General features: G+C 38.2%; 1 protein-coding gene across 1 annotated transcript in view; it reads left to right on the top strand.

Moving 5' to 3' along the window:
• Positions 1-12,922, top strand: part of VPS50 (VPS50 subunit of EARP/GARPII complex) — a 122,557-nt gene that overhangs the window by 21,495 nt on the left and 88,140 nt on the right. Inside the window, exons 3-9 of the mRNA XM_070471544.1 lie at positions 2,095-2,217; positions 3,527-3,598; positions 5,783-5,836; positions 6,623-6,693; positions 7,669-7,786; positions 7,871-7,906; positions 9,720-9,802. Coding sequence (XP_070327645.1) covers positions 2,095-2,217; positions 3,527-3,598; positions 5,783-5,836; positions 6,623-6,693; positions 7,669-7,786; positions 7,871-7,906; positions 9,720-9,802 — 557 coding nt within the window. The remainder of the gene's footprint in view (positions 1-2,094; positions 2,218-3,526; positions 3,599-5,782; positions 5,837-6,622; positions 6,694-7,668; positions 7,787-7,870; positions 7,907-9,719; positions 9,803-12,922) is intronic.

Raw genomic sequence — 12,922 nt, 5'->3', positions numbered from 1 at the left:
TGCGGTATCTGAAGCTGGTATTTCAAATGCCTGTGCACCTTTAGGAAGGGAGAGTGCCAGGAATTTCTGATCTCTTTTTCTGTTTCATGTCTCACTGTCAATTCAGATTTCCACTGTACTCAGGGAGGTGACCTGTGGATACGCTAATTAGTCGGAACCCTCCCGCAAATAATGTGGGTTTAACACAAGTCTGTTGAAACTCTTCTGTGCCGTTGTCCAAGGTGCTGCACAGTGAGTGTGGTAGATAAATCCCTACCGGGATACAGCTCCCCGTTACCGTGCTGGATTTCTTATCGCACTCACAGGATCTAATTGCAGCAAAATCAGTGATGGCAGTATCTTTAATCTTTTTATTTTTTTGATTAGTGTATTTTTATAAGTTGAGTTTTGATACTGAAGAAGCATTTTCTTTTTCATGCACTTTTAATTCTGCAGGTTTAGTTTTTATGATTTTACCTTCTCTTTTCAATTTATCAGAATTTTAAATGTAAACAACTATTATCTTAAGTTTCAGGTTTATTGCTCTAATATTTTCTTTTAGCTTGAATCAACTGAGAAGAAATAATTTTATAGTAATTGTATAAATTTAAGATATAAATTAAAATCCTAAAGATATATGAGCTACGCTCTTCCTTTTTTCTTTTCTACAAATGAAAACTATGCCCCGTGATAAAATAATCTAGAGTGTCTCTGCTTGGCAGGTTTGGTCCTCAAATTAACCATATAATTTTTGTATATTTAATTAGTGGTGATTCATTAAGAATTCTTGTTAAATATTATTTTGACTGTAAAATGATTTTAAATTCTGATTTCTTTTTGTGTACTTAAATGTTTGAGATTAATTTGAATAAAGCCAAATAATTAAATTATATATCTGTAATATTGTTTTGATTAATTAGTGTGGCAGAGAGTGGGTATCTGTATTATTGAAATTTCCCAGTTAACTGAAGTTTTATCTGATTATGCAGTGAACTTGCATAGGATAAGGATGCAAGGATAAGGGCTTGTCTGTTAAGCTCTTTTTGGTTGCATATCCATAGAAGCTCCATAATGGAGCTTTAGGTTTAGAAGAGCTTTAGGTTCATAATCGGTTTATTAATTATAGTGTCAGTATACTTTGAAGGAAGCCTCATGGGAGTACAGAAGTAACCTTGTGAACCTTTTTTTTAAAAATATTTATTTATTTGTTTTTTACTGTATCGGGTCTTCGTTGCGACACTCAGGATCTTTCATTGCCACCTGCAGACTCTCTAGTTCTAGCTCGTGGGCTCAGTTGGCCCGCCCTTGGTAAATGGGATCTTAGTTTTCCAACCAGGGATTGAACCCGAGTCCCCTGCCTTGAAAGGCAGATTCTTAACCTCTGGACCACCAGGGAAGTCCCTTATGAACCTCTTATGGAACAAGTTTTTCTTAGCCAAGCAGTGAGATTTTCAGCGGAAAATCTGTTCAGGGTTCCAATACTGATTGTGACCCGAAAGTCACTGAAATGTCCACTGGTTATCTGTGGGGACAGATTTTAGAGCATTGAAGATGAAGAAAGGGCTTCCCTGGAGGCCCAGACAGTAAAGAATCTGCCTGCAGTGCGAGAGACCTGAGTTCAGTCCCTGGGTCGGCAAGATCCCCTGGAGAAGGGAATGGCTACCCACTCCAGTATTCTTGCCCGGAGAATTCCATGGACAGAGGAGCCAGTGGGCTACAGTCCATGGGGTCGCAAAGAGGCGGACACGACTGAGCGACTGACACACTTAGGATGAAGAAACTGTGTATACGTATAATAGGTATTAGGTAGTCACTTTTTTCTTTTTGTTTAGCATCTGAATTTTCTCAACTACTAGTTGATACACCAGGAATTGAAAATAAAATCTGAATCTTCAAACTGGCTAGTATTTTCCTCCAATAGATGGGTGGTTTTTAGTGTTTGACTTTTTCCTAACTTTCCACAAACTTTCTTCTTGTTTTCTGTCAGTTTGTCTCCTTGGTCAGTGTTTCCCAGGAGATTTGTCAGGGTTAAGACAGATGATTATTTATTTCTGTGCAGATAGAATTATAGCAACTACAAGTACTATAATTTTTTTGTTTTGTTTTCCCTTAAAGGAGGAATTCCGAGAACTTCGAGAACAACCTAGTGACCCTCAAGCTGAACAAGAACTAATTAATAGTATTGAACAAGTGTATTTTTCTACAGATTCATTTGATATTGTTAAATATGAACTGGAGGTAAAAAAAAAATTCATTAAAACCTATCTAAAGCCTATTTTGTTCAGTGATTTAACTTTGTGAGTGAAATATGAATGGTTTTTAGGGTCATTGTCTTTATTTATGTTTGATACTAGGACCGATCTGTGATAACCACATTGTGATTAAATGAACTTTCAGCATTGTTTAAAGATGAGATTATTTTTTAAAGTGTAAGGTTAAGTGCAGCTATAGGATATTGGTCCAAGAAACATTTTTGTATTTTTTGTTTTTAACTCTCAGCACACAATTATGTTAGTGTACTGCCTCTATCTTATTTTACATTGGCTAAATATGTTTAGGAAAGCTCTGAGACTTTTAATCATAAAAGTGTATTTACATCATTATTTAGTTGTGATAAATACCCCTGTGCCATAATGTTTATAACTTTGGCATTTTAAATTTATAGGAATTTAAAAAAAAAAAGTCAGAATAGTAAAGTCTGGGTTTTAGATGAAACCAAATGCTGCATGCATGCGTGCTACATGTGTAGTACCTAGAGTCAGTACCCAGCTTATTCCGAAGTTTCGTCTTCAGTTGACTGAGACTGGAGGTCTGACTTGGTATTTCCCATCTTCACCATGGCATGCGTTTTTGTTAGTTCTCACTGGCTCAGACGGTAAAGAATCTGCCTGGAGTGCGGGAGACCTGGGTTCAGGATCGCCTGGGGAAGGGAATGGCAACCCACTCCAGGATTCTGGCCTGGAGAATCCCATGGACAGAGGACCGCACGCTGGGGTCCATGGAGTTGCAGGGAGTCAGACACAGCTGAGCTACTGCACTTTACTTTCATACTCTCCTCTGGAGCATGTGTCATCTGTGTCTTCAAATAACCGTCACTGTCACCCGACACGTGGAGGGGTTCATGTCCATTCATAGTATTTCAGAGGGGAAGTAGGTTTTGAGTTCTGTTGTGGATGAATAGGGAGATGCCAGTGGCTGGTAGAGTGGGAATTAGGGTTAGGAACTTTCTCACGTTCTCCTGTTACAGGTCTTGGAAGCAGAGTTTCCCAGCTTAGGGGCCGGGAGTCCCCACAGGAGTGGGATTTCCAGGAGGTTGGAGATGGCGGCAGTGGAGATAGCAGAGGGAGGGTGGAGCTTGAGCCTCAAAGGGTTAGTAATACAGGCTGGGGTCTGGGGTCTAGTGCAGAGGTAGGGAGGATGGGAGGAGTGGGGTGTGACACTGTTTTGTATGTGCAGATTGCAATTCCTCACTTAGGTGTGCAGGGAAGTGAAACTAAATTAAACAATTGATTTTTTTCACTCTTTATTTATGGATTTTTCCTTTTAGAAGCTCCCTCCTGTTCTCAATTTGCAAGAATTAGAGGAGTACAGAGACAAATTGAAACAACAGCAGGCTGCAGTAAGTAAAAAACACATTTCTGACAAAACTGTAAAGGAAACGCATTAGAGAAGTGTAATGTTTGCAGGTTTTATGGCTTCACTAATACGCTAACATTTTAAACAAATCTTATTATTTGACATGACTTTGACTCAATGATACATTTATATGTATGCACATTTACTATCCAGTTCCCCTCATATTACTGTGATAGATTTGCTTCTAGAACTTGGTGTTCTTTCTCTGGAATCCTAAACATGATGAAAGAATTTTGAATTTATTTTTCTCAAATTACTGAGTACCTTCTTAGATTGCTCCTTGTCACATGTGTGTGACTTTCCTATCCATTTTTTTTTAATCCATAGTTTTATGATAGATAGAACGTTCTTATATCAGAGTAGAGGCTCCCACTTCTAGTTGAAAGGTCCAAAGACAATACAGGGTTAAGGTTCAGAAAGTCTGAACTGCTGTCACTATTAATCGTGTGACATTGGGCAAGTCACTTTGCCTTCCTAAATCTTTTATGTCATCTGTGAAGTAGTGGGCTGGGCCTGCATTTTACCTAATGATGTAAAATTCTGTGATTTTCTATTTTGCTTGTGTTAGGCTGAATTCGTATTATAAAACTCAGACTGTACTGTAGGAGATTAAGTAATGGTAGTAAGTAGTCTTGTTAATTTTTTAATACTAAAAGCAGTAATAATGCATTCAGCCATTTTAATTTAAGATACGATCTTTAATAATACCTGCAACAAATAAAGGAAGATCTACTTCTGTACCTTTTGTGTTATACCCAGAGGCCTCAGTGGGTGTGGGATCCCCTAGAGGGCGGCAGCTGTAGCGTGGGGAAGGGCCCTGAGCACTCGAGGGCTGTGTAGTAAAAGCGTGTTGTTGTTCTGGAGGCTTTGAGTTCAGCGGATGCTGGCACCTTTGGGTTTTTGGTCTCGGCGTATTTTAATATGTACTCCTCCCTCTTTGTAACTCATGTGGTAGCATTCTTTTGGGGATGCATCCTACCACAAGGGCCGTGTAGCATAGTGGCCTTTGGAATTTGATCAACCTGGCCTTGAACTGTGACCTTGCAACTTACTGTGGGTGAATTATTACTGTGTCTAAGATTACACCCCCTGGAAAATAAGGAAACGTGTCACCCATTTCAGTAGATTGTCCTAATTACTAATTGAGGTGATGCAAGAAAAGCACTCAGCACACTGCCTGGTGCCATGGAAGCTAACATAGCCACATGGTCTATTTAAAACAAGAACAATGGAAAAACCTGTAACTCAAAAGACAAAAAGCAATGAACACACACAAATGAACGAACGAATGATTGAAAAAACAATATGGTAAGATTAAGTGGGTTTCTGTCCATGTACATCTCTACAAGTTCCTGTCTATACAGATCTACACAAATTCAGAGCAGATTAAGAAAACATGAAAGAATCAGTGCAGTAGTTGAATGCGTGTGTAGTGTTTTGTTCTCAGCCGCGTTGGGGCAGGGGATACAGTTGTATTTCTTGAGCAGATGGTCACTAACTGCCTTCTGTGCCCGGCAGCGTGGTCGTGGTCATTGCTGGTCATGGTACCTCTGCAGTGCAGTGCAGAGGCCCATGAGATTGTGAAATAAGAAACTTAAGTTCAAGATCATTAGAATTCTACATTGCATACATTAACATTATTCATGACACCGACCAAGAAACCTTCGGTACCTTCATAGCACTCCAAAAAGCACATTTTCAGTTTTTCAGAAGTAGTGGACCAAATTGCTGTTTGTCTTCTTATGCAGTACAAACAGTTTAAAGGGGACAAGGATATTTTCTATTTTCCAGATAGTATTTCCATAAATTGAGCAGATTAAACATTTCTTTATCTTAAGAAGTCTGTGTTTTGAAGGCAAATCAGGTACCCTTAAAGATGGGTAGACTTTTGCACATGTTAGTGAAATCAGATAATGATACTCATTAACAGTAATAGTGACCATTTATTGAGTTTCTATTAAGGACCAAGTATTGTGCTACGTGCTATACCTCTTTTACTAAATTCATGGCCAGAGAAATGTGTGTGGCCATAGCATGCCAGAATCCTGCTGTAGGAGTGATTGAGAAGCCCTGTTGAATGTTCTTGCTATAACTTTAAATGTAAAATGTAATAGGAAGCATGAGGCTTTTTCTTTTATTTCCTTTGTTTGATTGCATGTTCTTCTAGGTCTCTAAAAAAGTAGCAGATTTAATCCTTGAAAAACAGCCTGCTTATGTCAAGGTAGGATAATATTTGTTATTTTTTAAGTAAAATACTAAAAATGTTTGAGTGACTTATACTTGGAATTTGAAATATTTATTCTTCTGTCTGTAGTTTATAGCAACATATTAACTTTATTTGGGTTGTGTTTGTATATGGTTTTTTCTCTCATGTGTGGAATTTACCAAACTATGAGAAATGACAGAGTTTTTATATCTGACTCTAATCTGTTTGGTTTTCCTAACTTGAGAACAGCCAATGAAAATTGCTTCTGTGTATTTTGTAACTCAGATCATCAACAGTGATTGCTCAGTCTGCCTTTAAAATATGATAAAATTGGAACTGTCTCTGTGAATCTGCCTTTTCATCAGAAAAACAGAGACTTCAGAATGCACTGAAATATCTGTGTTCAAACGAAGCCATTCACTGTAAAAGCATCTTAGCAAACAAATCATGTTTGTCGTATTTGTCATTATCTTGTGAAGCTCTCTTGGATAGAAACATTTAAACGAATATATTATTAGTATTTATTTACACCCATCTAAGAGAGGATGGGTCTAGATTTCCTTACAAGCAATACTGCCTAAATATTTTGTGACATGCCATGATGAAAATCAATTGAAAGTAGTTATTTAAAATGATTTTATGAAAAATATACCAACAGTGTACAAGTTCAGGTATCTTTGTTACTACTTTATCAAGCAGGCTTCTCTTTGAAACCCACTAAAGTTTCTGTTAGAGAACCATACCAATAAGAAAGAAAAATAGAATGCCTCACCCAGTTACCTACACCTCATCTTTCCATAGGAACTTGAGAGAGTTACCTCATTACAGACAGGTCTTCAGTTAGCTGCTGTTATCTGCACCAATGGGAGAAGGTATTGTGTTTGATGATGCTTTGTTCTTTAAGCTAAATAACATTTAAGAGAAACTGTCTTGGAAATTGATTTTTTTTGTGGTGTCTAGAATGCCATTCATTAACTGAACATACATAATGATCTATAAACTGCACTAAGAAGGTGTGTGGGAAATGTTTTAAAGTCTAGTTAGGGATTAAAAATATTAGTTTTTTTAAGGTTTTGTTTTTTTTTTTAACGTGGGCCATTTAAAAAGTCTTTATCAAGTTTATTACAATATTGCTTCTTTTTTTTATGTTCTGGTTTTTGGCCCTGAGGTATATGGGATTTTAGTTCCCTGACCAGGGATCAAACCTACACCGCCTGCTGTGGAAGACGAAGTCTTTAACCACTGGACTGCCAGGAAAGTCCCAAAATACTACTGTTTTTGTATTGCTTAAATCACTGCTTCTCAAACTGTCTTTGGTGAACGACCAGCCTTTTTTTTTTTTCCTTTTTAATTTCCAACATGTTACAGATTATTGTTTTTATAAAATGCCATGAAAACAAATTACTGGAATAAATTAAAAAAGACAACCAAACACATATAAAATACAGTCTTATTTTTTCTATTATCAGATTCATTAAGCATAAAATTACTGTGTCAACTTTTGCTCTTTGTGTTTAAAATTTTTTTGGTTAGATTCATCAAGCATAAAATTGTTTCGTCAACTTTTGCTCTATATGTTTCTAAATGCTTGTTCTCAATTTCTGTACTTTTCTTGTGATGAACTAGTAACAGTTTGAACTTTGATAGCAGACCACCTACCACTCTGGTAATGCTGATTTATTTTGAGGCATTGAACAGATCGGTCAATCTGTTCAATCGGTAGGAGGACTCACAGTCCCCAAATTTAAGAGCAATCCAGGATACTGTCTCATTAACTGCCTAATTGTTCTGTGTGTATAGTGTTCTTATAGTAGAAAAACTGAACTATTTATTGTTCACTTTTACAGACACTTGAATATTGCAAAGGAAGGTTTTACTCAAGCTAGTTTAGGCCTCCTTGCAAATCAGAGGAAACGTCAGTTGCTGATTGGACTTCTGAAATCTCTGAGAACTATAAAAACATTGGTATATGTCAGTTCCTTTTTAAAAATTAAAACTTAATTTTATGGCTGAAACAGGTTTTACCTTTGCATTTCTGTTATTTTTCAGCAAAGAACAGATGTCCGCTTAAGTGAAATGCTGGAGGTAAGTTTACAAGGCTTGGAAGTTTGGTGCTTCTCATAATATTAGAGAATTATTGTGGAAAAGCACAGATGTGTGTTTTTCTCAAATTGGTGTATGGTGTAAAGAGCATTTTTAGGCAGTAAAGGACCTTACTGTTTCTACTCTTAACACTTGTGCATCTTTTTCTATTGTCATGATAGACTTCATTCAGAAAAATTGATTGGGGGGAATGTGTGTAGCAATGTGGGAATGTTAATTTCAGTATGTTTCCATTGTATCTGGGCCCAAATAGCAATGACATTACCTTTTGCATGTAACATAAAGTAGTAATTTGAGGAAGAAGGCATGTATTAGTTATTTTGGTGTCTCATATATATATATATATATACATATATTTTTTTAATTACTAATTTTTAACGTTTTTGGCTGTGCTGGGTCTTTGCTGCTGCCCGAGGGCTTTCCCTAGTACAGCAGACGGGAGCTGCTGTTGGTTGTGGTGACTTCTCAGTTGCAGGACACAGTCTCTAGATGCTCGGGCTTTGGTAGTCGTGGCATGCAGGGTCAGCATTTGTGGCGCGCAGGCCGAGCCGCCCTGCCTGTGGAGTCCTCCCGGAGCAGGGACTGAACCTGTGTCCCCTGCATTGGCAGGCAGATTCCTACCCACTGGACCACTAGGGAAGCCCTCATATATGTATTGATTTTCTGAGTGAGCCATCTGTTTTCTCTTCGATGGCTTTCTTAGAGTTTTCTATATACTTCTGTCATAAGGTTCACCACGGCCTAGTGTATTATGTGTGTTTCCCCATAATTCTCAAGCACCTTTAGGTAGGTACTTTGTCACGATCTCAGCATCCCCTATGGTTTGAATTGCCTTTGTTGAATTTAGATATGAGCTTAAGGAACTTTTTTTTTAATGGTTTTCTGTTTAATCACTGTATTACTTCTAAACTATTACCACTCAACTATGGTTTGAGAAATCCATATGAAAAATTAATTTGGCAGTAAATTACTCTGTTTAGGTGTTAAAAATATCCTGAGGCCATTAATGAATATTTCACTTTATTTTCCAAATTTATTTAAGAATATTTATGGATTCATTGATGGTAAAACTGTTGAGTGTTGATTGCAAGTAGAATAAAAATGGAAGGTTTTTTATATAAACACGACTGAAAGCAGATACATTAACAGTTAAAGAACTCCTCTCTGAAGCAGCTTATACTTCCTGTGTAGGCTTTACCCACATGTCATGGTCTCAGAGGGCTGTTACTATGTATTTATGGGCACAAGATATTTTTTCCATGTTACATTTTAGGTTGGAGCTAGTTTTGTTACATTTTACATTTATTTATCTGTTGTTGGTATTATAATCTTTGAGAAGAATTAAAGCTTTCTTGTAGTGTAACTTTTAGATGGAGTTATGAACAGAGATCTATCCTTTTCAGAGGCTTTTATTTTTGGCTGCACCGGGCCTTCATCGTTGTGCGTGGGCTTTCTCTAGTTGCGGCAAGTGGGGCTACTTCCCAGTTGTGGCGCACAGGCTGCTCGCCGCCTTGGCCTCCCTCGTTGTGGAGCACAGGTCCTAGGCGCTGGCTTTCGTGTTTGCAGCCTGTGGGCTCAGGAGTTGTGGCCCAGGCGCCCTGAGAACGGGTTCAGTAGCCGAGGTGCCTGGGCGTAGTTGCCCCACGCATGTGGATCTTCCCGGACCAGGGATGTAACAGTGTCCCCTGCATTGCAAGGCGGAGTCTTAACCACTGGACCACCAGGGAAGCCCCTTTTCAGAGTCTTTTAAGAGAAATATTTCCGTCCCAATGATTTCTGTTGTTGCTCTCTCCAGGAGGAAGACTATCCAGGAGCTATTCAGCTGTGCCTGGAATGTCAGAAAGCTGCCAGCACTTTTAAACATTACAGTTGCATAAGGTAAGCTAAAATCAAATTTTCAAGCTGACTCTGCCGTCAGTTTTAATATAGGAGTTGTATAATATACAGTGTTAATAAGCACTGAAAATTACTAAGTGCTGTATCCTAGTTTAGCTTTCTTGTTTATAAATGGACAGTACAGTAAAATAGGACTTCCTTGGTGGTGCAGACGGTAAAGTGTCTGCCTACAGTGCGGGAGACCTGGGTTCAGTCCCTGGGTCAGGAAGATCCCCTGGAGAAGGAAATGGCAACCCACTCCAGTACTCTTGCCTAGAAAATCCCATGGACATAGGAGCCTGGTAGGCTACAGTCCATGGGGTCAAAAAGAGTCGGACATGACTGAGCGACTTCCCTTTCACTTTTCACTTTCACAGTAAGATAACAATTCTTAAGGTTTGAAAGATCAGAGAGATACTTTTGAATCCTGTTTCCTGTGACATCATTGTAACTCTTTTTTTCATATTTTTCCCAGTCTTACTGATTTCATTTTTATGCAGTAGTAGAGAATAAATTCATCTGTTCCTGTCTTCATTGCACCTCTTGGGAATTCTTCCTCCTTACCTTTGCCCAGCTTATAAATATTGAGAGTGTTGTCACAGTTTGTTTTTCAGATCCAGATGGTTCAACTGTTGGCTCATTGTGATAAGAATTCTTTTGGAAAATTTAAAAGCAATTTCACCTTATGTAATTGTCATCTTTGTAATATTTAAGTGATTATGTAATTAATGTTTCATATCTTCTTTTTGTTAGTTAATGTATTACATCTTCTGTTTGTTTGTGAAATATGCTGTCTAAAAATAGCTGCTGTACCTTCTGCTCTGAGTGCTAACTTTTTTAATGGATTTGATCTGTTTAAAGTAAAGCTTTTGCATTAGCTGTGACAGTACCTTGCAGAGGTGGGTGTGGGCTCTTATCCTCATATGTAACTTCTGTCATTCCTCTGAAACCATCGAAAATAAACATACAGTCTAAGGAAAATAGTGAGGTTTCCAGGCAAACTCAGTTTCAAATTAACTTCGTACTAATCTTAGAATGTAGCCTGTTAGTCTCTCATGTATGGAGATTCCAGCTGTCAGTGAGCAGGATGCCCTGATGTTCTAGGTGTTGATTCCTTGTATCTGAAAAGATGAAAGGATTGTGATAGAGAAAAACATTAACACAGCTTAGAATTAATTTTTTTTTGGTAATATACTCGCACGTAGGTCTCTACTGGGTATGGAATAAGTGGGTATTCCCCCCTAGAGATGATATTTTTTATGGTTTTTGTTTCTATAGGATAATGCATTTTGAAGCAATATACTTTTTATTTGATTAGGAAACACATAGTTGAGTAGTACCAGTGATATTTGGATTTTATCCTTTTTGACAGTGATTAACTGTCACTGTTAAAAACTTGATTATGTCATTTATATTTATTAGGTTGGATCAATAGAGTGTTAGCTCTAGTGTGTGAATATACTTGAACCATTTCTAGCAGGGCCTTTTGGCTCCCGAAGAAGCATAACAACCATTTGCTTCATTTCGTGATGATATGTCTCTTATACTGAGAAAAGTTTATTTCTGGTTGGCTTAAAGTAATTCAGGCAGCTATATATCAAGTGAGTGCTTATTATATGCCAGGTACTTTGTTTTGGAATTGGTTGTATAGTGATGAATCACATAAAATATAATCAGCATAATCCTTGGTCTTCAAGAGTGCTTAGTCTGTCAAGATGGACTTGGATTGAGGTAGGCACAAGTGAGATGGGGCTTTAGAGAGAAGGAAATTGAGCATGTGGTAGAAACATCGGGGTCTAATTCTCCTTAGGAGTCAAGACTGAGGAGGCTCTGAAGGAGGTGCAGGCGGGTTTAGCTAAATGAGAGGATGCAGGGCTGTGGGTATGAGATTATGGGTATTTTGGTGAAGTTCTTTGTTGCAGAGATGTCAGGCAAAATGAGGACTGAAACTATCTATTGCATTTATAGCAACAAAGAAATCAGAGTTGACCTTGTTGGGGACAGATTTGGTTGAAGTGTAAGTGTGAAAGTGAAGTCGCTTAGTCTTGTCCGACTCTGTGACCCCGAGGACTGTAGCCTACCAGGATCCTCCGTCCGTGGGGTTTTCCAGGCAATAGAACTGGAGTGGGGTGCCATTTCCTTCTCCAGGGGATCTTCCCAACCCAGAGATCGAACCCAGGTCTCCTGCATTGTAGGCAGACGCTTTACCGTCTGAGTCAGTGCAGAATGAGGAAATTTTATAAAGAGGAAAGATGTGGAATTGAGAGGGAGAAACCTGAGTGTTTGAAGATCAGTGGGAAAGAGTGAGAGATTGAAAAGAAGAGAACATCCTAATAAGGCTTTGTAGGGATTATAGGAGAGATTGACTTTGAAAAGGTCCACTGTTCTTTTATAATAGGAAAGAATGAATGTGGAAATTTGGTGGCAAGAAACTGAGATGACATGTTGATACTTTATTTTTTCCATTAATTGTAATGTTTACTTTAGCTTTGTTAAAGTAAGTATCTTACTTGATGAGAGTTAGCTATAAAAAATGTTTTTGAAAGAAGCCCTTGTTTGGGTTTTTTTTCAGGTTGGCATGAGGTAGCCTCTAAGCACTTTTTCATTTTTAGGTATATAGTGATGTGTGGAGGAGGTGTGACTACAGTTATCTCACCTGGTGAGAAGTTTTGAAATTGAAAAATCTGTAATGCTGATTTAAGTTAACCCTTGTTTTATTTTAGATGTACAGAATGTAAGAGGCATGCTGTGTTAACATATGTGAGTCGTGCATGCAGTAATAAGAAAAGGTTGACGTATTCTGGAAATAGAAAAAATAGATGCACAGATACATTGAAATGTCCTAGGGAATTCATTGTGGTGGGATTTTTATCTTAGGTTTCCTGGAAGTTTGCTAGAATTGTGTTTTTAACTTGGCAGTTCAGTGACGCTGAACTGCTTGGTGGTGACTGAGGCCCCGCAACGCTTCTTTTCTTCCACGCAGAGCAGGGTTTCCTTCTCCCAGTCCCCTTCTCGAATCTTCACCTCTTAGGCCACCCATTTGCTCCTAGTTGGGAGAGCCAAAGCTTGTTCACTTCTTGTAGATCATGCGATGTAGGATACAGCTATAAAATTAATTGATTT

Source organism: Odocoileus virginianus, chromosome 1 (assembly GCF_023699985.2).
Source record: "Odocoileus virginianus isolate 20LAN1187 ecotype Illinois chromosome 1, Ovbor_1.2, whole genome shotgun sequence".
NCBI classification, from domain to species: Eukaryota; Metazoa; Chordata; class Mammalia; order Artiodactyla; family Cervidae; genus Odocoileus; species Odocoileus virginianus.
This window is presented reverse-complemented; position numbering and strand designations above follow the sequence as displayed.